Source organism: Argentina silus, assembly GCF_951799395.1.
Source record: "Argentina silus genome assembly, chromosome: 19".
In the NCBI taxonomy this organism is placed as follows: domain Eukaryota; kingdom Metazoa; phylum Chordata; class Actinopteri; order Argentiniformes; family Argentinidae; genus Argentina; species Argentina silus.
In genome coordinates, this window is record NC_139673.1 from 5,634,785 (window position 1) to 5,660,007 (window position 25,223).

The following is a 25,223-nucleotide window of genomic DNA, read 5'->3' on the forward strand; positions in this document are numbered from 1 at the left end:
ATCCTTCTACTAAGACTTTTCATATTTGATAACTGATGAAGTGACTAATATTAGCAAGTGGATTGTCACGTAATGTAAGCAGCCACAACATTCAATAATGGCAAGATCGCATTGAAGGAATGTCCCAGATCAGTGATATGAACTCATTAACCGAATATTTTACATATTTTATATCTTATGCATTATATAGTATTTTATTTGCCAGAGGCGTGTCATTAAGATTAAGGCAAACAGATTTAATTTAGGGTAAGTGTTTACTTGGACAGGAACCAAAATCCCTGGCCTGCAGTGCTGCTTGTTCCATTTAGTTTTTTCTATTTTATTTACATTTTCCTATTTATATAAATTATGAGTGGAAACATTTCAAACAGTAAACAGGCCTGTTGGCCTTCGTCCACTAGGCCTTAGTAATAGCTACAATAGAATATGAATTTAGTTCTTATTTCAATTTATTGCACATGTAACATATTATTGAGCCAGTGTAGACAGTAGGTGACTTATATGTCATGGAACTGCAAGTGTATTTCTTCTGAGGGTTAGAGTGCTATTTTGGATGATCAATGTGTGAAATCAATTGCAGCAACTAATACATTCTGTCACATGGTCCTGATATGTGACCTGTTCACTGTTGTTGCGGAGGTGAGCTATTCCCTTCAGATGATATCTGTGAAAAGGTCTGACTGAGTGGCCCCAAAGGCCAGTTTACTCAACTACTTAAAATGCACTGTGGTGTTCAGCCATGTGAAGACTGTGCCTCTGTTTTGCATTAACCGCTTAAAGCTGCGTTGATCAATGGGGGTATTATAGTGGTGTGGTGGAGGAAAGAACCAACAGCCGGTTAAAGGTTCACCCCGCCGCTCTGCGGCTTGGCTTAGTGTCTGATGTTTTTGTTTGATGTTTAAAAAAAAAAAAAAAAAAATGTTCCACAGTTTTTTTTTTTATGCGGTTCTGTTTCAGAGGGAGTTGAAGTAACAATGGCTGTCCATTTCTCAACGTGCATCAATCTACACAGTTGTACAGTCGTTAAAGCCCTCTCCTGTATTCGCTCCTCGCTGGCGTTCATGCCATTAAGCCCTGAATGCAGGATATTGCTCTGAAACTAATCTCACGGAGCCAGATAGTGGGCCTCTGAATATTGCAGCCTAAAGGCTGGGGGCGAGATTACTCCAAAATAAATGTCCCAGCTTCTCTCGGAGACTATTTGATGCTATCTAGCCTCGGTTAAAAGATTCGTTAGGATTTAAAAACATCAGAGCCAGTGTGTGCAGTCACTGTATGTCTGTATGTATTAGTCATGTATTAGGGAGCACGAAGCCAGTCACATGACCGGTATCTAGAATGTTCCGTGTGCAGCATGCTTGTGTTCCTGTCACCTCCCCTCTGCAGTGATGGATACCGCTGAGAGATCCACCGAAGGTCTGCCGGGAGTTAATTGTCTCTGTAATCCAAGCCTGCTAATCCCTCGTTGAGGAAATGGTAAATGGCACGCTCTAGGGGGGGGGGGGGGGGGGGGTTCTTGTCATAGAATGATCCAGTGTGGGTCCTGGGCAGGCTCCCCCCCCCTCCCGTGTGTAGGAGTGGCACATTCCATACCTGATCGTATCGAAACTAAACTCTGGCACAACTGAGAAATGAGAGAAACTGCATTCTTTGTGCTGCAGGGCGGGGAAGGTGCTGCTGCTGTTGCTGTTGTTGCTACAATCAATTACAGCGGTTCAAGTACTGCAGTAGCACAGCGAGGCTGGAGGCTGTGGGTGGGAAACACAGAATAACCACTTTGTAGCACTAGGCAACCTTAGCCTTTGTAACAAACACATAATCACGGGGCCCTTGTATGGTCTTGAGTGGCTTAATTGGTAGAGCATGGCGCTGCCAACACTTAAGTCGTGGGGTTCGATTCCCATTGGGACCATATATGCCAAAAATGTGTACCTCATTGTACTAAAGGGTAGCTTTGGATAAAAGCGTCTGCTAAATGGCATATACCTCACCGTGGCAGACTAACGAGGCATGAAGGCAGGCATCTGTACAGTATTTGACAAGTGACAGTGTTATATTGTGAATTTTGTGAAGTGACAGAGTACGTGTATTTGTCTTCATAGAGTCCTGCACACATTGCGCCCCAACAGCACTACACCACACTGGGCATCAGGTCTCAGGACTCCTCAGGGACCAGCAAGGCAGGTGGCATATCTTTGATCTGTGGCGCAGGTGGAGAGAGAGGTAGCCAGTTTCATAAGCTCTTGTGCTCTGTGAGTACTCTGCTCGGGAGCACTGTGTCACCTGAAACCTCTGCTCTGTCCCCTCTGCTCTGTCCCTCTCTGTGTGTGTGTGTGTGTGTGTGTGTGTGTGTGTGTGTGTGTGTGTGTGTGTGTGTGTGCGCCTGCGTGCGTGTGTATGTGTGTGTGTATATGTGTGTGTGTCTGTGTGTCTGTCTGTCTGTCTGTCTAGGAGAAGAGGCGTCAGGCCATCCGTAATGCAGCCCAGCAGTGGGAGGGCCTCAGGGCCTGTCTGGAGTTGCCGGCGCAGAATGGAGCCAAGGAGGATGTCAGCCCTGACAACAGCCCCGCACACAGCCCCGCACAGACCAATGGCCTTGCACAGGAGCCCTCCCCAGATGAGCCCAGGTAAGGGATAGGGGCCACAGGCCATCAGTCAGCGGCCTCGCCATAGCATAGCATAGAACTGGACAATAAAGTTCTATTGTATTATATTCCACCCTGAGGCCCCGAAGGGCTTTGTGAGGTATATCTGCAGCACTGTCACAGTGACTTTTTCTGTTGTGCTCTGTCAGACGGGTGAGCCCACTGTCAGGACCAGAGCGGCCAGTAGGGGTCAGTACTGAGACCAGACTACGTGCGTCGAGTCGCCCTAACAGCCCACGAGACTCCAGGTATACTACACCACCCCCCATCGGACACACACACACACACACACACACACACACACACACACACACACACACACACACGTGTAACCGAGTTGAAGTGGTAAACTCAATCCTCCTCCTGTGCCATTGAACTGCTATCTTTTGCACGCAGTATTGAAACTCGTGTGAGCTTGTGAGCAAGGAAGCGATACAGTGCTTGACGGCTGTTACACACACCGTTCAAAATCACCGTTCAAAATCACTGAAATATGCTACTATCCATGCAATATGAAAGGAGACATTGTTTATGAATGTGTCCATTCCAAAAATGCATGAAACATGGGCCCCCTATCCCTTTTGACACCCTTTTATCAACAATTAGATTCAGTTAGCCAATACTCCATTGTGGATTCTGTTTCATTCTCTCAGGCTTTGTGCTGTATCTGTTCGACCAATCAGTGGCTGGGGTCTAACACTGAACTATCAGTCCAAAGAATTCTTCAATTAGTAGTTGCCCTGCAGTAAAACTCCTACACATGTTGCACTGATGATTTGCACAAATATCCTATGGGCTACATGTGAGTGTGAGTGTGCACATGCGTGTGTGTGTGAGTGCGAGTGCGAGTGTGAGTGTGAGTGCATGCGTGCGTGTAATGTGTCTGTCTCCATGTCTATGCATTTGCGTGTGAGAACAAAACCCACACTCACTCACTCGCGGTTTGCTCATTACTGAGTTCTCCATATGCTCATGTCTTGACAAGCCGTGACCCCCCATGCAGCCCCCTCATCTCAGAGCAGACCCAGACCCTGTGTTGAAGCCTCTCCTAGATGGCCTGTCTGTACTCTACACCAGCCTGCTGAGTTATGAAGGATTAGGCCGACATCAAAGTGCTGTGTCAGGGTCTATGACTAGACCTTTCAAAGAGAGTGTGTCTTTCCTGGTCCCGAAAGCACAATTCTTCACTGCCATGTTTCTCTTATAGGTTCACTTACTGTATGTGTTTTGTGTCACTGAAGGGGCCAAGGTCAGGTGACTCAAGTGATCTGCCATATTGCATTAGGTGGTCGAGTTAAAGATTTCTTAAAGGTGCAGTATGTAACATTCAAGCTTTCTAATGGTTGTAATGACTATGTTTAGCAATGACTATGGTATCGATCAGGGAATAAGATCCCTCGATGGAAATGTTTTATTTTTATCTATTGATTGTTTTGGTCCCGAAAAGAGTGTGTAGGGGTGGAGTGGACTCCCTGACTCACCGATCTTTGCCTTTCTGTCTCTGGTGGCTGCCTCTTCAAATCGTGCACGCATGTAGAAACACGGTAACTAACGTCCGACACTGCAAGTCCTTTTTGCGTGGTTGTGTTATTTTTATGTTGCTGTTTGGAAATTTCACCTCGGTGGCCAGAGGTGGCAGATTTCCAACAGAACAGCTCCTTTAAGGATTTCTTTTTTTGTGTGGACCAGCCACACATATTTCAAGATTCATAAATGTTTTAGTCAACACACAATTCTTTCGAAAATGCACTAGTTTTCTGAGCATAGTGGTTTAAATAACGTTTCCGTAGGCATCAGTGGCATCACGCCTGTTGGCATGTTTGATGTTGTTGTTATTGTTATGTTTATGATACTTGGCTGTTACTATTGTTCAGTTCCTGTCTCTCTCTGGCCTATTACTGCACACAACAGTTGTTTAAAATACCAGTAAGTCTTGTGTTCCTGCTGTCCTCCCCACTCCCCCACTGAGACGATAAGAGGCCAGATGATAGATGGTCTGAGATTTACGCCTGCGAGGATCCACAGTGCCAAACCTCTGCCCTGTGGTCTGAGGGATTAGGAGTGGGTGTTTGGGTGTGGGGTGTGAAAGCTCCATGACGTTCACAATCAAAGCATGAATGACTCCTTTTTTTTGGTCTTTTTTTTTGGTCTGGATTGATAGTCTTGGTCCAGTGGTAAGCTACAGTTCCTCCTTAATCCTCAAAGAAAGGAAAGGTTTTCTCTTTCCCACATTCTAGGCAGTGCTGGGGTCTGGGTCCCCACATCTGGTTCTGCTCTGGGTCTGGAGGTCCGGGGCACTGGGAGGGGGACCCCCTGGTGTGGAGGCTTTCCTGAGAGACGACCTCCAGGCTGCCCTCTGCTCCATCCCCGCATCGCTAACGCTAACGTAGCCTGAGAAACACCGCTAGAGCTAGCCTCCACAGGCTTAGACCCATTAGATCTGGATGTGCTTGTTTTCCCCTCTGAGTGACCTGCCCCTGTTCACACAAACACACACACTCTCACACACACTCTCTCTCACACACACACACACACACACACACACACACACACACACCAGAAAGTAGCGTGAGACGGTCCACACTTCACTGCCGGCGTGTGAAGACATGAATCATGTCTTCCTGTTTGTACCACAATGAAAGAGAGGGGCACCAGCCTGCTCCCTATGAGAAACAGCACAAACACCAATGAATGATAGAGTCGCCAGATTAAATTAAATCGATCCATTTTAGGAAAATAGCTCGATGGAATGTGGCCCGTGCCCAGTGGAAGTCATGCATCTCATCATTTCTAGAGCTCCTGTCAGGGTAGAATGCTGAACTCAGGGCACTCAAAGAGATCTGAACTTTGTCCAACCTTGCGCAATTATTCTTGAACGTTTAGAATCGGGGGGGTATTTATACTGTAAGTAAATCGTTTGTGTCAGTGGCCTTTCTTGCTCTCCATTTCATATGTTGCTGGAATGGAGTGGTAGTTGATATGGGTCGACTTAAAGAGCCTTCTCAACCCTGTAGCAGTTGAAGGAAAATAAATGATGTCATCTCTGTTTGATATGAAAGGCTCCAGCGAGAGGAGATGATGAGTGAATGTTGACAGCACATTTACTGTGAGTGATGGACTAAGAAAATAGCTTGTCTCAGAAAGTGGGATGTTTTTTTTTGTGTGTGCGTGCGTGTGTGTGTGCATGTGTGTATTCGGCTGCTGGTAAGGAAGTAGCTCCGGTTTTATATTCCTTTGTGAAGAGGGGGAGAATTATTCGATCTTGTTTCCCCTGAAAGATGACCGGAGGGACGGAGGAGGAAAGAGTTATTACCCAGAAATCCAATATTAGGGCTGGCCGCCGTGTGGAGACAGCATCGCCCGCATTCTATTTATACATTAATTTAATACAGAGCCCTGCTGGGACTTAAAGCAGGTGGACTGGCAGACACATACATCTATAAGTGATCCTTGTGATGGAGAAAAAGGAAGTCTGGGGAGCCAGGGGAATGAGAGAGACCTCAGGCCTCCACACAGAAACGCCTCAATAAGTCACAATACTCCATTAAATATGTAACATCTGTATCGTGGCAGGGCCTACTGATAGTTCCATTTTTTGTATTTTTTTTTTTATCAACTGAGAAAAAATGGCTAATCTTCTCATGGCAGGACAAATAACCGTTATGTTATTACGTTTCGTCTTCTCTGTCTCTCCTCCTCCTCTATAAGGACATGTTCCAGAGTGTGTTTCAGCAGGGGAGGCTGGTGGAGGCGAAATCGGAGGACAGACGGGCTCATTGGTATACATGGAATGGAATAAGGAATGGTACCAAACACCTGTTATACCATTCCTCATTCCCTTCTATGAATAACAAAGATCCTGGTTTCAGGAGGGGGTTTTGAGGCACCTGGCTATCAGGTGTAATTACAGGGAACAACAAGCATGGCGTGCTACCAAGTCTAGAAAGGAAGAACGTTTTTTTAGTCTTTCTTTTTACCATCACTCTTTACGGTACATGTTACTCCGAGTCTCCTATCCATCCACATGCTTTTGATTTAGAACATCCAAGAGGCGTGGTGTGTCCACCAGATTAGATATGTGTTTCAGTGCCTGGCGCCTGCCTGTCCTGGACCTCCGCTTGGACCTGGGCCTGCCAGAGCGTGTGACGTCCGGCCAGACCTCCAGCTACCGTCTCTGGGTTCCCCCTTCCCTCTTACATCATCACACATTCCACGCCTGCCCCTCTGTGTCCGACGCCAAGCGGCCCTGAAACGTGACCCGGTTTGATTAAGATTGGGTTTTACGGTGGCTCGCCCTAGATTAATATGTACGGACAAAACACCGCCGGCCAGAAATGTGTTCCTCCTGCTGACTGAGTTGAATGTTCTCTGTCAGTCACTGTTTCTTGGAAGCGGTTCATATACTGTATGTTAGGATTATCCGGGGGTTGTGTTTATTGGCTAATGTAATTCCTGGGTTGTTTTGTTAGGGGTTGGGTGTTCTCAGAGGTTATTAAAAACTCTTGAGGGGGAAATGGAAGTGCATCAGAGGAGTATTGCAGGCGTTAATTACTGAACTCTGAGGCAGTTCACACACACACACACACACACACACACACACAGTTCCAGTCCTACAAGTCTGTCTGCCTGTCTGCCTGTCTGCCTGTCTGCCTGTCTGTCTGTCTGTCGGTCTGTCTGTCTGCCCCTCTATCTGTCTGTCTCACAGAGCTAAAGGCAGCCCTAGCCTAGCAAACACCCTAACCTACCTGTACCATCACACAGTAACTACCGCCTTCTCCACGGCCCCCCTGTCTTTCTCAGCCCCCCCCCCCCCTCCTATCTCAGCACCGCTTCCATGCTTCTCTCTGTCACAGCTCACAGTACAAAGCCTCTTACAGGTTCTCAGGTAGATTAGCGGAGCCACTCTCTCTGTGAATCCTCTCTGTTCTCTGTTTCCCAGGTCCACATCTAGCCAGGTCTTAGATTCCCTTTTAAAAGGTGCAGCGGAGATAGGCAGGTGAAGAAGCTCCCCGTAATCCTCCTTAGAGAGAGAGACGGAGAGAGAGAGATAGAGAGAGAGAGAGGTTGAGGGAGAGAGAGAGAGAGAGAGAGAGAGAGAGATTGAGAGAGAGAGAGAGGTTGAGGGAGAGAGAGAGAGAGAGAGGGTGAGAGAGAGAGAGAGAGAGAGACGGAGAGAGAGACGGAGAGAGAGAAAGTAAGAAGGAAAGAAAGAAAGAGAGTGAAGTCACCTCTGGGGGATCAGGTTGGGTGTGAGAGAGAGTGAGAGAGTGAGAGAGAGAGTGAGAGAGAGAGAGAGAGAGAGAGAGAGAGAGAGAGAGAGAGAGAGAGAGAGAGAGAGAGAGAGAGAGGTTGAGGGAGAGAGAGAGAGAGAGAGGGTGAGAGAGAGAGAGAGAGAGATTGAGAGAGAGAGAGAGGTTGAGGGAGAGAGAGAGAGAGGGTGAGAGAGAGAGAGAGAGAGAGACGGAGAGAGAGACGGAGAGAGAGAAAGTAAGAAGGAAAGAAAGAAAGAGAGTGAAGTCACCTCTGGGGGATCAGGTTGGGTGTGTGGCAACATAATGATGGCCTTTTCAAGATAGTTTTTAGTTCCAGCCCTGTTAGACTCTCCTCTAGTGACAAGCCTATAGTATTACCGCTCCATAGTGCTGCAGGATTAGCCCTCCCTTGTGTCTTCTCCGCCATGTACCGCACTGTCCCATTGTCAGGGTGTGAAATATCAATAGACTGATTTGTTTGTTGGTAGGTGAACTGTAAAGGGGTCCAGCGTTGGGTTGGGTGCCATGCAGCAGGAGCCATCTGATCCTCCGTAATGCGCCGGTTCCCCGGAGTGTCAGCCGACTCGGGGAGAGAGAGCGAGAGAGAGAGAGAGAGAGAGCGAGAGAGAGCGAGAGAGAGAGAGAGCGAGAGAGAGAGAGCGAGAGAGAGAGAGAGCGAGAGAGAGCGAGAGAGAGAGAGAGCGAGAGAGAGCGAGAGAGAGGCTCCGGTGGTGGTGGCTGCGGCAGTGGCCGGAGGGGGGGCGGGGGGGGAGAGATTATGTCTCCCTGAGACTCTCCCAGATTCCCTACTCTCACGACTCCCTTATCAGGGAAGGGCACTTCCACTGTTGTCAGGAGAATGGAAAGCCATTAAGAAGACATTGGAAGACAAATGGGACGTGTACATTCACTTTGGTCCGATCTGTCTGATCTACTCCGCTTTTCCTCTCCTCTCAGAATGTCCCACTTTCTGAAACACATGTAAACCAAGGCACTCGTTTTGTCTCCATGATTGTCAAGGGCTGTATCATCATCCTCACAAGTGTGTGTGTGTGTGTGTGTGTGTGTGTGTGTGTGTCTGTATCTGTGTGTGTGTGTGTCTGTATCTGTGTGTGTGTGTCTGTATTTGTGTGTGTGTGTGTGTGTTTGTGTGTGTGTGTGTGTGTGTGTGTGTCTGTATCTGTGTCTGTATCTGTGTGTGTGTGTGTGTGTGTGTGTGTGTGTGTGTGTGTGTGTGTTTGTTGCAGGTTGACGGACACGGGGGGCAGCACGGTGCAGAGCCTCTCCCTGTCTGACAACCACCTGGCTGAGCTGGACGGGGACACCCTGCGTCTCTTTGGGCCCGGGGCTCTGGAGGCTCTGGAGCGGGGCTGGGGGGTCCAGACAGCAGGGGCCGTTGCTGTCATAGTCTTCCGCTACATCCACTTTGACGCCATCGTGCCAACGTTGGCACGCGTACGGATGAAGTTCCCCAACCTGACGGTGAGAAGACTACAAATGAGCTCACCATACACGATGCTGTCCATGATCGCATGTGGCCTCTCTTTTAGCTTCTGAAAGTTACATTATGGAAGAACTTGCCACTGGGGGTGCTGTTGAGCCAAAAGGGATCCCCTAAATAGCCTGAAATAATGCCCAGATATGTATTATTAAAAAGGGGTAAGGCAGTAACCATGAGTATGCACTTATTATATTACTATTATTTTAGTTTATGAGCCTAAAACTAAGGATTGTGTTCTTTAATGAGGCCCGAAATTGATTGATACTATATCTTAGGAGTATTATAACCATTATCTCAACACGCAACAATTGGAGGTAAACTGTTAGCAATTCAACTTCCATAGTGTATCGTTAAAGAGGGCTGATATCAGCTTATATAATATTGTCAATCGTTGATGAATTTGCCTACTGGAGGACGGGCTCATTGTAATGCACGGAGCGCAATGAGGAATTCCGATTTCTACCTCCACCAGCCTCCAGTACATGTTCATGCTGTCCCCCCTGCAGCACCTGATCTTCTTGGAGAGCAACATCAGCCGTCTGCCCCAGCTGGCTGCCCTGGCCCAGGTGAGGAGGTTGGACCAGCTGACCATCCACCCAGAGGCCAACCCTGTGGTCAGCCTGGCTCTGTGGCGCTACTTCCTCATCTACCGCCTCCACCACTTCAACCTGCAGAAGATCAATGGCCTGGAGGTACGCTCCACCACAACCTTACTGTGTGTGTGTGTGTGTGTGTGTGTGTGTGTTTTATCTGTTTATGTATTTACACTGTGTGTGTGTGTGTGTGTGTGTGTGTGTGTTTTATCTGTTTATGTATTTACACTGTGTGTGTGTGTGCGGTGTGTGTTTGTGTGTGTGTGTGTGTGTGTGCGTGTGTGTGTGTGTGTGTGTGCGGTGTGTGTGTCTGTATGCATGTGTCTTTGTGTGTACATGCCAGGTAACCATGAATGAGGTGATCTCAGCGGAGCGTGTGTTTGGGACCCTGGGTCACATCGCTGCCACTGAGACCCCGCGCTGCCGTCTGCTGCTGCTGCTGGAGGAGTCCAGGTGAGCTCTCTACACACCTGGCACGGACTAACACACAGTGCTGGGTTACCACCAACACAATACATTAGATACAGTTTAGCTATAGGTGTGTTCTGTGACCTAGAGGGTGTGTGTGTGTGTGTGTGTGTGTGTGTGTGTGTGTGTGTGTGTGTGTGTGTGTGTGTGTGTGCGTGTGCGTGTGTGTGTGTTTATCAGAGTGTATGTGCGTGCTTAAGTGTGTGTGTGATCGCTAGACAAAACCTGGCATCCGAAGAGCCAGGGGAGTTTATTGGATTCAGTGTCTCAGGGGTAGGGTGGGTACCTGGCACATTCCTCAATCCTCACCCCAGCCAAAAGCTCTTCAGGTATATCACTCCTGGTCACCAAAGCATAACCTCACAAAACAAAACATGCCATTGAAGGATTCACGTCTCACCCAGAGCGGCCAAGAGAAGTTCACTGGCAAACAGTTCACTGGCAACTGCCATTTCTGCTGAGCCTCACCCCTGACTTGAAGTTCCTGCCGCCCGCTTGATAAGGATTAACACAATAGCCCCGAGCTGATAACATTTCCAACATCAGCCTTGAAATGTTAACCGCCGTGACCGCCTGCTTGACATTGTATACCTTTTCAAATCTACAGTATTTATGGATGACAGAGGCAAAACCTTGACCCATTAAGAAACACTCGTTCAAGAACAATAACTTGATCTTATAAAGAGTGCTTTTGTAGTCTGGGGCAGGTATATTAAAAAAGCTATTGATATCTGATGGCCCGGTATTCATGCAGATCGTGTGTCAAAGATGTACAGTACACTATGTGAACTGCCCAGGTGGCTTGAAGCTGAATCCCTCTTTATATGGAGAAGAGAGGGGTGATAATCGGGTGGTGAAAGGGACGTGACTCCTCAATATGCACATATCACATTCAGGTGCTCACCACGAACATTCTGTGTCTGAAACTATCCTGACCCATGTACTGTGTAGCCTGTGTGGTCCTCTGTGGCCCAGTTGGTAGAGCACGGTGCTAACAACGCTTAGGTTGTGGGTTTGATTCCCGCTGGGACCGTATATACTGAAATGTATGCACTCACTGCAATGTAAGTCGCTTTGGATAAAAGCGTCAGCGAAATGGCGTATATTATAATATTATATTAAAAGACAACAAGACAGAACATAAGAACATGATCAAAGCGTCTTTCAGTGAGGCTGATCATATAGATCACCTGTGACATTATCCATGATATGACCTGTGGAAATGATTGACGTCTTGTTTGCTCTGACATTTTTTGAGCATTGAAAAAACAACAACAACAACAACAAAAAGCAGAATAGTGATGGTGCCAGAAGTGCTGTAGTAGTGATTAATAATTGGTAGCACACTCAGACATATTGCATGCCAAGGAGTTTGGTGTCACGTTTGTCCACCACTAAGATGGTTTTACAAGGGCAGTGGTGAAACTTTGAACATCTGCGTGTGCAGTTGGGACAGTATGTGCACCGTGATATATGTACATATTACATGTATGTATATGTGTAGCCTTGGGATGACATGCCAGTGCTTGTCCCTAGCAGCGGCTGTTGGCAGCGTTGTGGGAAATGGCGAGCACGGCCATTCTAATCTGTCCATGGTTAGCCTCCGTAGCACGTAGCATTGCGTCGCTACCTCAGGCGTTCTGGAACAGAGCATGGAAGAAATGGCTGAGGATTAAACAATACTTTCTCCTTGGGCTGCCGTATGGAATTCATCCCCTTTTCCCCCAGCTGAACACACTCTGAGCCTCTGAATACCTTTTGAGTCCAATAATGTGTGTTTAAATTTGATTAAGGATTAACCTTCCGCATAAACAATGGAGGAACTTTTTCCTCTTAACCGCTGAGGAGTGCACTCAAACACACGCACCCACCCACACACACACACACACACACACACACACACACACACGCACGCACATGTGCGTACACTCTCTCTCACACATATACACATATACACACACACACACACACACACACTCATCCCAGCAGGTATTTTAGCCTCCAGCCACCGCCAAAATGACTATTTCAGAGTTCTGGCACCAAGGTTTGGAACATGTTGGTACAGTACTGAATTTCATGAGATTAATAATGATAGACAAGACAAGAACGTTTGATATAGCTAACATCCTTTATTAATGTTCTCTTCCCGTTTACATCTGTACCAATCCTGCTGCTGAAAACAGCCAGACCAAACTGATTAAAAAGCGGTATTCATGAAGATATTGTATCTTGGAGTAATTGTGTGGCTCCCTGGGCTATTAATTCAGGTTCGTATTGCAGTATCCATTATCTGAGTCTTGACAAGTCTTGACTTCATGCTGCCGAGAAGTGAGTGAATTCAGTTACTATCTCTCAAAACCAGTATTGTGATACTGCGTTAAAAGGAATGTTACCCCGTCATTGACAATGGCAGACTCATTCGATATCCAGACGCCTACACCTTCCTGCAAACTGTCTCAATCTCTCCCCTGCATCTTTCTCTGTCTCCTCCTCTCCTCTGCCTCCCGCTCCCGCCTACCCACTAATGTGGTGTTTTAATTCTCTCGCCTTCTCTTCCCACTCTCCTCTCCTCTCCTCTCCTCTTCCCTTTTCTCCCCCTCTCCTCTCTGCTTCTCCCCTTCTCTCTGTCTTTCTCTCTCTCTCCTTCCCTCTCTCTCTCTCACCCTCCTTCCCTGTCCTGTGCGGCGGGACGGTGCTGCAGGAAGCGTCAGCTGCAGTTCCTGTTGGAGGGGCGTGGGCGTCGGGCCGGGCTGAGCCCGGAGGAGCTGCGTGACAACGGCAAGCTGCTGGGCGAGGGCCTGAGCAGAGCGCTCTTCAACTACCCCAGCCGGGACTGCAGCGCAGAGAGCCCCGAGGTCAGCACCGCTCCACACCCACCCCTGGGCCGACCACTGACTGGCTGCTCTTACTCTGGGGCTGCAGTAGTGGTCACTGCCTGGATACCTCATTGTATGGGAGTCTGTTGTTGTTACTAGTGTTGGGGAATAGGAAGTCTTGTAATCCAATCAGTCGTTGTTTTAGTCCAGTGTGCAGTCATTGCTTGTTTATATTGTATCGTCTTCCCTCACCATATTGTATAGAGTTTAACTATAAAATGGAATAATCAATAGAGACCAGGGCCCGTATTCACAAAGCATCTCAGAGGATGATTGTTGATTGAGGATCCGTTTTGACTTAATTAACATAATGAATAAGATTACATAGACAGGTGGGGACCTGATCCTAGGTCAGCCCTCCTACGCTTTGTGGATCTGGGCCCAGAACTCCTCCGTACGCCGGCCAAGCTAACCGTTCCCTGGCTGTTCCTCAGGAGGGCGCTGTGGATTCGTCGGAGCGCGGGGCCATGACGGAGCAGTACCTGCGCGAGCTGGTCCAGCGGGCCTCAGACACCAACCTGAAGGGCGAGTCGCTGCACAAGCTGTGGCCCTCCATGTTCGTGGAGATGGTGAGGGACTCTGTGCTGGAGATGAGGGACCGGGCGACCTTCCGACAGGCCTGCCTCCACAGGCACTCCTCCCAGGGCAAATGAGAGGACCCGGGGGGGGGGAGCAGGGAGGGAGAGAGGCCAGCCTCCTAACCCCCCAGCACCCCTACAGCATAATGAACACCGGACACCTGCACTCTCTTTCTCACACAGCGTCCATCTCACTGCATTTAGCTACAGCTCATATCACCATATGCTGCCACTGTCAGCCCATCAAGTCTTTAGGAGGTTTTTACCTTTCTTTTTCTCAACGAAGATGGATTTGTCTATATGGGGCTGCCTCATATGCTTGAATGTACTGTATATTTTCATGGGGGGGGGGGAAACAAATATACATACGTACTGTATATCAATGTTTGTCTTAGTCCTTTCCCAGGACGAGCGGCGCTATGTACTTATGTACGGAAGTGTGGCTCGTCGAGTGTGTCGTCGTCCCTGAGGAACACGCTCTGCACTTTAAACTCCTTCAACGTTATTATCTCACTCGGCTGAGACAGAGAATGACCGATGTCTCTTCTGAGGCCAGGATGATTCTGTATCATATAACCATAGACATCATCCATGAATGTTATGTACTGTATTAACATGACCACGATAATTGGTCATAACTCATAACTCAATGCTCCCGTGTTACCCTCTCTCTCTCTGCCTGTGTGTGACATGACGGGCACAAAAGACACGTTTCATTTTACGACCACAGATTTTCTGTATTGTACTTAGTATTAAAACATTCCCTAACTCCCGTTTGTCTGTATGTGGTTTGTGGCTGTTGCGATGGAGGCCGATCGAGGATCTGTGCTTCAGCAGAAGTGTGAACAAGGGCTCTCCTCTGTCTGTCACCACGTTGCATTGCATTACTTTTTTTAACTGTAACCTCTCTTGAAGGCTGCTGACCCTGAGCAGGGTTGGAGCCTATTTTGGGACCACCTCCAGGTCCACACTCGTTTGGCTCCTCTTATTCCACTCTTTTGACCAGATTGTATTTGACAGGGCTTTGAAGTACAGCGCTGTGTGAACCGCGCTAATACAGTACATTAACGTGAACTGTGCATATGCGGTGTCTCTGCGTGCTCTACCCTGCTCTCTGGGAGATCCAGGGGCGATGGAGGGGTCCTGTACTGCAGGCAGGAATGTCCCTGCAGGCTCCCAACAGACCTGCACTACTGCACCAGCTGCTCCTGTTCCCTGCACTCTAACAGGCCCACAGAGAAGACTCTCTCTCTCTCTCTCTCTCTCTCTCTCTCTCTCTCTCTCTCTCTCTCTCTCCCCACTCTCCTCTCCTCTCCTCTCCTCTCCTCTCCTCCGACTCTTCTCTTCTACTCTCCTCTCCTCCACCTCTTCCCTTCTCTCCTATCTCTCTCTCCCCCTGTCTCTCTCTGTCTGTCCGCTCTCTGTCTTTCTCTCTCTCCTCTCTCTCCCTCTCTCTCTTTCTCTCTCCACACTCCACTGCTGTCAATGGCTCTCAGTCAAGTGTGTCCAAAGTCAACTGCTGACACCTGTGGCTCTTAAACTCGGGGTGCTGAAAAGAGAAACTGGAGCTCTGCTCTCGGAGTGGGACAGAGATCGGAATCAAAGGTATCAGAATGATTTTCCGAGGAATGCTCAATGTGCAACTGAATAAAGAGAGGCATTTTGGGAGAGGGGGAATGTAGTCCTAGTCTATGTCATGTTTCATGCTGTTCACAGACAAAGTCATGCTCCTCTGCTTGACAGGCTTTGTGGATGCAGCGAAGGGTTTTGGATGTATTTTAACAAAGTGAAACATTCCTAAAACTAGACATTTTAAACGTTTTTCATTAGGAAAACACAGCATACTGTAAGTGAATGACGTATGTTTTTGTAACTATGGAGAATGGGGAAAAAACGTTTTTGTCTGAAAGTGACATGGATTATTTAAGTACAGAGTTGTGTGTGTGTGTGTGTGTGTGTGTTTGTGTGTTTCTTTAGTGACACTGGCCCTTTGTGGAATGCTGCCTCTGAGTCACTGAGAGGAAAATTAATGACCACAGCCATCAGAAACATGTAGTAAACTCATCAATGTTTGCTGAAATGTCACATTACACTATTGTCCTGTGGAGAGATGCTGCTATCTACCACAGAGTTGCTAAACCCAATTTTCAAGTCATAATCACAAGACAGCAGTACTGTGTTTCTTATATTGACAGACAAACAAAGCAAGCATTTATTGATAAGCCTCATGATTCAGAGTGATAATGACTGGAATTAAAATATCAGAACTTTTTTTTTGTGATTATCAACAACTTGTAGTCCGGCGCAACATGTAATTATACCGTATTTAAATGGTTTGGGGAGACAGAGAAAGTCTTGTGTCTGCCTCATACAAACAAACACACTTCTGGGAAGACTTGACTGACGACACTGAGAAAAACTAATAACACATCCTTTGTAGGGAAGGCAGGTCCGGGACGATGACACTGCAGAACTTCCCAGGCCCGGAACTCTGAGAGGGTCAACAGCTCTCCAACAAACATTCTGATTCTAGTGGGTGAGTGTCTGATAACAAGCCATTCATCATGACGTTTCATTTAGGATATTATTTGTTTACATATTTTGTGATACATCGCATTGGAATGCATTAGTTAAAAATGCCCTTTTGGAAGGGTCTCAGATTTCCTCTCTTGGTAGTCATTGGTGCATGAGAACGTCATCGATCATGACATGAAATGACAAACAGGGTCATAAAAGAGAAGTTATGGACACAGAGGTCTGTTTAGAAGATGCTGGTGGCAGGACTTGGTATTCTATGCTTTCTCATTGGGTGTTCAAATAAGTTAGATGAGGATGAGTTAAATTAGATGAGGGTGGAGTTTAATTTTCGAATAAATGTGTCTTCAGCCCAAATTCCTCTCCACCTCACTTTCATTAAGCCCAGGGTACTGTACCTCCTTTGACACTGCCATGGAGGGAGGCCAAGGAGAGCTTATGACATGCAAAACATTGCAATTCGCTAGTGTGTATTGTGGTATCACATACCTGCCTAGTATCTGTCATGTCGAGGGTTTCATTAACATAGCCTGACCTTAGAAGATCATAGCATGTAGATGCTGCTGTCAATGAGGAATCTGCACTTAATCCATCAAATCCCTTGATACCAGCTTGTGGAAAAATCCCTCAGGTAAGACACAGAGCTTGTTAGAGCAATAAACAAAAAACAACAGACTGGAGCCCTCGTGAGTGTGTGTCACATTGTTACTGTGTATAATATAACCGTCCAGCGCTTACAAATATCAGAACAGCAAAATAACAAGAAGGTATTGAGCCTAGGTTGTGTGTGTGTGTGTGTGTGTGTGTGTGTGTGTGTCTCTCTGTCTGTCTGTGTCTGTGTCTGTCTCTCTGTCTCTCTGTGTCTGTGTCTGTGTCTGTGTCTGTGTGCTCCCATGTGCGCATGTGCGTGTGTGTGACACAAGACAGCATAAGCCTGTTCAGCATTACTCTGGCTCCGAAAGCTAATATGATGAGTCTTAAGTAGTAGGTTTTAGGCAAGACTTATAGCTATAGAAAACAGTATTGACTGGAGATGAGCCGTGCTATAGAAAGTCAAGTTCTGGCAACGTGTGCTGGGATTTGCAAAATGTTGTAGATGAAGTTAGATATTAATCAGAGATGAGGTGAACCTCAGATAGAATAGAAAATGCATTCATCCATTTGATCCTATATGAATAAAACCTGTCGACAGACTCGACTATCCCCATTCCCCACAACAATATCTTGTTTCTAAACCTTGATCCCCCGCATGCCACGATGATGTCACCTGACTTATGGAGACAAAGGAAGAGTCATGGCTGCTATTGTTTCTGCTCCATGTAGACCATGTTGACGGTGGAACACTCTCCCATGGCATGGTGCCTGTGTTTTATTATGTGTTTTATTATGTGTGTATTATTTACCCGTCATGGACAACGGCACAGTAAGTATACTGTAAACGGACAAACTCCTTTGGCTCTAGGAGTCTAGGCTCTGCTGTCCTGTATTTACTCACTGTGTACTGTGGTGTAGAGTTTTCATGAGGCATACAGAGATACGTGACACTGAACAGTCACACCAGAAAGCGAACTGTTTGTTTATGGATAAATATCTGTGTCTCAAAGCAAATTGTTTTCAGACTTGTTGATGGGTGATGATGACAGAGAGGATGATGTGTTGCTGGTAGGACTCTGGTGTCAGACAGCTCACAAAGACACAGCCATCGCCTTGCTATATCCTCTGGACGCTGGTGGCTGGTGGAAGTAGAAAGCCTCCACCAGCCTTCTACATGGTACTAAATAGGGTTCATCTACTCCAGGGACAGCCGAAGAACCGTTTTTTTCCCTAAGACTATAGGACAGCGTATTACATCTCTGTGGAATGAGCTTGACTTGACGTAAATCCTTTGGGGAGAGTAGGCCATTCCCAAACCCCTCCATTGGGTTGATTTTTGTGCCGTCGTTCTCCACTTCTTTCAAGGATGTCTTTGCTTCTTTTAGTTCGGTCCACAGACCTTCGTGGAATGAGCTGAGCTCATTGTTTATTGTGCGTCATAGGCCTACTGTATGTCTGATGGCAGGGGATTCACATTTTTGTCCGATGACAGGGGGGGGTGGGGGGGTGGGGGGCAGCAGCATCTCTCCTTTCTAAACGCTTTCTTGTGTTGGTGGTTTGAATGGGTCATCCGGAACGGTTGTTCATTAAGATGCTATAATTGGGTTCGTTCAGCCATGACCATGGTTTGGAAACATGGGTTAAAGGCAAATTCCTCTACAGCATCAAAATGGTCCCACCATTGAGGATAGTCAATGGGAGTAGCAACAATGACACTGGGGAAGGGGGGATCAGCTGCCAGTGTTAAATGAAGCCATTATACAACCAGCACCTTTGAAGACAAAGGCAGTGATGAAATGCATATGTCCCACAGTACAAACATATACAGCGCAAGCTTCGGACACATGCTCAACCAAGCATAACCTCGATTCATCCACTCAAATTAGGAAACTCTGCAGTCCCAAGGAGAACAATACCGTGGACCTTCACAATATATTTTATTTCGGCACAAAACTTCATTCCAACAGTGGAAAAAGCCCCCCAGAACCACCACAGCCTGGACCAGAATCCAATAATCTTGGTTTGGATCAGACCATGGTCCGAACGTCATGGCAGTGTATTAGAACTCTGAACCTCTCTCTGTTCTGTAGGCCTATGTTTTGTTCAATGGGTCACATCTTCGGAATACCACAACATAAAACTCATGAACATACTTTCCCTGGTCTTTGGATGCATGCTCAACCAAGCATAACCTTGATTCAGACACTCAAATTAGAAAACTCTGTCGTTCTAAGGAGAACAATATATTATATTTTATACATATTGTATTTCGGCACAAGACTTCTCCAACAGTGAACATATTCAATAGGACACATCTTCTGCATACCACAATGTAAAACTCATAAATATACTTTCCCTTGTCCCACGGTTTCAGCCCTTGACTCCTCTGCAGGTGATCGAGTAGTTCCGTTGGATTACTTTGACCTTTCTATTGGTTTAAGTGGTTGACAAATGACTGCCTTGTGTACCAATGTATTGGTTGCGGTTGCCAAGCGAAGCCACTTTAGTGGTAATGACAGTGGAAGACCTCACCTACTCTTGCCTACATTTTGGGATGGGGTGCATGTAACAGCATGTTCCCTCTGCAGTCATGGAGAATTGTCATGGTCCATATTTCAGTAGTGAGAGTTGTGGCAATGACCACCCAGGAGGAAAAGGCTTTCAACAATTGGGAAGAGAACACCTCTGATGAGGGTGTCTAAAAAAACCTTAGGATCAACAAGCCAACGAGAATAGTAGGTGGGCTATATTTTTTAAGGATGGCCCGAGCTACAGTATAAAGTACAGACGCACACAATATATATATTTTTTCTCTCTCTCTCTCTCTCTCCCCTTCTCTCTCTCTCTCCCTCCCTCCCTCTCTCTCTCTCTCGCTCACTGTCCCTTTCTCTCTCTCTCTCTTTCTCGTTATAGGGAGAAGGAGAGCGGCAGCAGGGGTCGCAACAAGTTGTTTTCTTCTCCGCCGTTCCCATGGCTTTAATTCACAGGGAGTGGAAGTGCGTACTGTGGCAGGACGGCTGAGAGTGAACGGAATATATCTGACCAGTGACCGCTGGATATGCAGAGGTGTTGATATGGATTTATTGTTTCGATGGAAGTAACTTTATTACCTGGACTATACTCCTCTGACTCCCTCGCATTATGAGGATACCTGGTGCGTTTGTTTATGAAACTCAGGATACCGCAATTTACCTTTGAGGGGCCAGACAAGGCTACACTGGAGAAACAACATAACGTGATAGTCATCAACAGTATCCAAGGTAGGACATTTTACTACGTTTTATAGTGATGAGAACAATAGTGATAGCCTTATATGGATGTAGATGAATAGACCTAATAATGATAAGTAATGATACTATAAGGCTGTTATTATTATTATTATTATTATTATTATTATTATTATTATTATTATTATTATTTATTATGACTATTGTATTATTATCGTTATTATATTAAACCTATTATTATTACCATTTTTGTACCATATGACATATAATTGTATTTTTTATTGTATTCACTCATTCTCAAAGAAATTGTTGATTATAAGGTTATTTATACGTTATGTTTCTCAGAAAACGCTCAGTATATATATATTTTTTCCCGAATATCACATTTGAAAGTTTGCTTTAATTGGGCTCCCTACCGCGCGCTTACACTTCCAAATGCTCCGTGTGACCGTCAGCACAGCTCGGGTCCCGTAGGTCGAGCGCAACATAATTCATCCAGGTGTTCCGTTCCTAATGTATAACGTGTTACAAAGTGCAAGAATCGCAGCAATGGTGATGTTTTTTTGTGTAAAACGTTGAGTCTACTAGTTGGTCCACTCGCTCAATTTCCCGATGCCCTCTGATAAGGCGAATGGCTAGAGGTGTCGTATTATTAGATTTGAATTTGAACATTCCAAGCTTTCTGCAAAAGAAACGAACATTTTGATGTCGATCATATTGCCTTATTAGGCCTATATGTAATCATCTTGGTCTCTTTCCTTCATAACTCTGTCATTTACACAGTACACTCATGTCACTTATTAACCTGGCTTATCATACAGTAGCTGTAGCTCAAGGTTTTAGTTATATTTCTTTGACATTGTGAATATAATTGATTTAGTCATGATGAACATTGCACATAATTACATAAATATGGCCTGCCAGTGTGTCACAAAAAAAGTGGTTTCCTGAAGGTCGTGGTCTTTGAACCTCCACATATAAATCACATCTAAGTTCGGTTTATTTTGGGGGTAGACAGTACAAATGAGTTTTTACGGTTAGGGGGTAAAAGTGCTCCTGGGACAAGGCTGTGGACCTGCTGTCTCCAAGCGGTGTGGCATTTCAGTGATGGGGCACTTATTATGAATGACCTATAGGTCAGGTCAGAGGTTAACACACAAGGTCAAGAGGACAGCAGCCCTATTCTCCCTTAGTCAGGAGCTATGGATAGACTGATGCACTGTGTCAACAATGTGTTGAATATGTCACTAAAGCTTTATTTATCTGAATATATCTGCAAATACAGTACATATACTTTCTCTCTTTAGACACTACAGACCTCAACGTCTAGGAGCTATGAGGAGGGTCTGTGACTGGACTCTGAGGTGAGGTCTGATTTGACACTTATTAGATGATGTTATTTGTGCAAAGACTCACCTGAAATGTGTGTGTTAAACTATAATGTTTTATTTCTTAAATAAAAACACTAGTTAATGTGGTTATAACTGGTGCAATTTGTTGCACACAGAGTATCCATGCTCTTGCTGCTTATAAGGCCGAACCCACTGGATTGCCAGTTTACAGAAGACCACAGGAAGGTGAGTGTGTGTGTGTGTGTGTGTGTGTGTGTGTGTGTGTGTGTGTGTGTGTGAGCGTGCGTGCGTGTGTGTGTGTGTGTGTGTGTGCGCATACGGGGGGGGCAGGGTGTCTGTCTTTTAACATGTGTGGTCTGTTTGACATCTTCAAGCCGCTGCTGCTTGGTGATAGACTGAGACCTCCCTCCAGTGTTTGCAGACTAAGTGTCCCTTTCGCTGACCACCTCGTCTCATCTCACGGCTGGCACAGACTCATGGAATGTGGGACGGCCAAAGATGGCATGGTCGTGTCTTCCCGATGTTAGCGTTACCAATTAACACCCTCAGTTCACGGAGGATGCGTTATGCTTTCAACTTCACAGGGGAAGTTTATAGTGTCTGCTGCAGCAATGTTATTGTTAAACCACAAAGCCATCAGATACAGCACAGTGGATCCCAGTTCATGTAAACAGTCAGTGAGGATGCCTCTGGGAAATCCGACCTGGGTGTAAATCTGTTCACTCCCAACGGAGCACCAGTGAAAAGCCGTAGTGAACGCAGGGGAACAGACAGGGGATATGCCAGCTGTCAGAAAAAATGTTTGAGGGAGAGAGAGAGAGATGGAGAGAGACGGGAATGATGGGCCAAGATTTATAACTGTAGCTAATGATGGATGGAGCTGAGGGACAGAGTAACTATCCAATCGCAGGGGGGGCTTCTTTTCTTTAGGGGCATTCCACGTGGGGAGAGAGTTGCTCTCCGTTGGCCCTGTGCGTCTCCAGGAGTCCAGCTGTTTGACCCATGGCTGACCTTGGAGATGACAGTGGGATTGGGTTACAAAGGCAGCCATGGGGAGGGGGCACGGGGGACGGGGGACGGTCTGAGAGCTCTCTGAATAGCTTCGTGTCGTTGACTGACAGGAGAGGCGCTCCCTGCCAACTCTCCGTCCCTCCCCCTACCGTCTGTATTCTCTTACGGTCTGCTTAAAAGCTAAAAGGCAGCTGAGGCTGTACTACAGACAGTACGCTCATGTGTTTAGCTAAGAGTGGAGGTCTGGATGAATGGAGACAAAGTGGTCCTTAAAGAGCTGGATTTCCTTTTTGCAGCCTCCTCGGGCACCGCGGAGCTGGGTTGGCACGGGCTTGTGCTGGCACCGGGTTGGCACAGTCTGGCGGTGTCCTCAGACAGAGAGTGCAGTGATAGCCTAGCCGCTAATAACTCCCTGGCAGAGTTACACAGAAGGATAGAGTCAACAGAGGGAAATGCAGGTAGCGGGTAGCCAAAAGGGGATACTAGCTACGCTAACAGACAACCGCTAATCGGCCAAATCTTGGCTTTTGTGCCCCTGTGAACAGAGTGTCATGATCTCATACAGTACACAGCGAGGGAGATATAGAACACTATTGTTGATGGCATGAGGTCATTGGCTTTGAGTCTTTCAAGAGAGTGGGTTCTGGGAAGCCCCTCTAATGGGTTTCTTCTGTCCGCCCTCCGCATCCCTGTTGTGTCTTGGTTGTCTCTCCATGCTGTGTTGTGGGGTAGTCATCCTGTGTGTGTGTGTGTGTGTGTGTGTGTGTGTGTGTGTGTGTGTGTGTGCGTGTGCGTGCGTGTGTGTGTGTGTGTGTGTATGTGTGTCTATGCAGGTTCCTCAGAGGGCAGATCCCCAACAAGAGGCTGCAGAGGCGGCGGTGAGACAGGGTGGCGGGGCGTCTCCGGGCTCCTGGGGCACCTGGGGACCCTGGACATCCTGCTCGCGTTCCTGTGGAGGAGGGGTCCAGGAGCAGACTCGGCCGTGCCTGCCCACGTACACCCCCTCCCTGGCCACATACCCCTCCAGACCTGGGGGCCACCCCCAGCACCCGCAGCACCCGCAGCACCCTCAGGGACATGTAGTGTCTGCCCTGCGGCCCACCGTCCCCCTACACCGCGACACAGGGGCAGGGAGACCCCCGCAGTCCAACAGCAGCCTGGCCAGCCGTGGGGAGCTGAGGGACCAGCAGAGAGAGACCCAGCCCGGACGCAGGTACCTGGTCACACCGTACACCCCGAGGTCCCGGGTCTGGCCCAGACCTGGGTCCAAATAGTATTTGAAATCATTTCAAATACTTAACTGTGCCTGATTGAGTTTGCCTGCCGCAATGAAGCCAATAGAATAGTCCTGGAATTACATACCCTGCCCATCTGGCACTCCGGGCAGGCTCAAGCAAACAGTCTGGTCGGGCCCCTGTTGAGCAGCCTGCCTGACTGCCCTACCCTGCCCTGCATGCAGAGCAGCCCCCAGTCTCAATGTGGTTCTATGGAGCCTCCGTGGCCCATTTGACTACCCTCCAGAGTAAAGCTATTCTTTTATTCTGTTTCGTCCATGGCTGGGGCTCGTGCTTGGCAGGTTTGTGACTTCCTTCCTGTGTGCTGGAGTTAAAAAGCCTTTAAATAAATAGCACTGACGGCTGAGTAATGGCAGGTTGTTGGGATAAGAATCCAAACAGCAACAAAAGCCCTGCGCCTCGGTCCGACTGTGGCACCAATATCTAATCGCCTCTCTCTAGTCAGGAGTCAAGTCCATGTGAAGTAGTTGCAATAATCTTATCAGACTGTGATACAGTATTTTGCTCGGTCATAATGTTCAGCTGGCTGTCAGGTGTGGTAACACACAGTGCTAATGTGGTAATCTGTGTGTGTGTGTGTATGTGTGTGCGCGTGCATCTGCGGTGTGTGTGTGTGTGTGCTCATGTGTATGCATCCATGTGTGTGTGTGTGTGTGTGTGTGTGTGTGTGCTCATGTGTATGCATCCATGCGTGTGTGTGTGTGTGCTCATGTGTATGCATCCGTGCATGTGTGTGTGTGTGTGCGTGCGTGCATGTGTGTGTTTTCAGAAGGGTCAACGACGGCAGCATCACCCCGGGGAAGTACGGCTATGGGAGGATGCCCTACGTGGCGTCACTGCAGACAGACACAGGCCAGGCGCCTGGGACCGCCGGACACTCCCGTAGACAGAGACGCTCCCCGCACTCTGAACCCAGCCAGACCAGCCCTAGACACGGAGGCTACCGGCCCGGCCACAGGCAGCCCTACAACAACCCCTACAACAACCCCCTCCACCACAGCTACATCCCAGCCCATCAACAACCCCGCTCCCAGCCCCAGTCCCAGCCCCAGCCTCAGCCCCAGCCCCAGCCCCAGTCCCAGCCCCAGGCCAGAGCAAACCCAGCCTGGGCCCCCCTGTACCAGCCCAACTCGGCTCACAACCAACCCCAGCACCCCCATCCTCAGCAGGAGCTGCACCCAGGAAGCAGCCAGGCCTCTGGGCCTCAGCAAGCCCCAGGAAGGCCCTACAACCCCCTCCCCACCTCCTCCTGCGTGGGAGACCACAACCAGTACAAGATCTGCAACACTAACGTAA

At 47.5% G+C, this 25,223-nt stretch overlaps 2 protein-coding genes across 2 annotated transcripts in view; both read left to right on the forward strand.

Annotated features, from left to right (window-relative positions):
- Nucleotides 1-14,680, forward strand: part of lrrc49 (leucine rich repeat containing 49) — a 30,257-nt gene extending 15,577 nt beyond the window's left edge. The window contains exons 12-19 of the mRNA XM_083690846.1: nucleotides 2,103-2,180; nucleotides 2,452-2,627; nucleotides 2,795-2,893; nucleotides 9,145-9,379; nucleotides 9,905-10,090; nucleotides 10,335-10,444; nucleotides 13,161-13,314; nucleotides 13,770-14,680. Coding sequence (XP_083546972.1) covers nucleotides 2,103-2,180; nucleotides 2,452-2,627; nucleotides 2,795-2,893; nucleotides 9,145-9,379; nucleotides 9,905-10,090; nucleotides 10,335-10,444; nucleotides 13,161-13,314; nucleotides 13,770-13,988 — 1,257 coding nt within the window. The 3' untranslated portion in view covers nucleotides 13,989-14,680. The remainder of the gene's footprint in view (nucleotides 1-2,102; nucleotides 2,181-2,451; nucleotides 2,628-2,794; nucleotides 2,894-9,144; nucleotides 9,380-9,904; nucleotides 10,091-10,334; nucleotides 10,445-13,160; nucleotides 13,315-13,769) is intronic.
- Nucleotides 14,681-21,585: 6,905 nt separating this feature from the next.
- LOC310819545 (thrombospondin type-1 domain-containing protein 4-like) lies at nucleotides 21,586-25,223 on the forward strand (the record flags this gene model as incomplete). The annotated part of the gene is made up of 5 exons (XM_083690847.1): nucleotides 21,586-21,633; nucleotides 21,777-21,846; nucleotides 23,466-23,845; nucleotides 24,697-24,966; nucleotides 25,097-25,223. Exons 1-5 carry the CDS (start codon nucleotides 21,605-21,607, stop codon nucleotides 25,221-25,223), a joined length of 876 nt encoding a protein of 291 aa, XP_083546973.1. The 5' UTR covers nucleotides 21,586-21,604.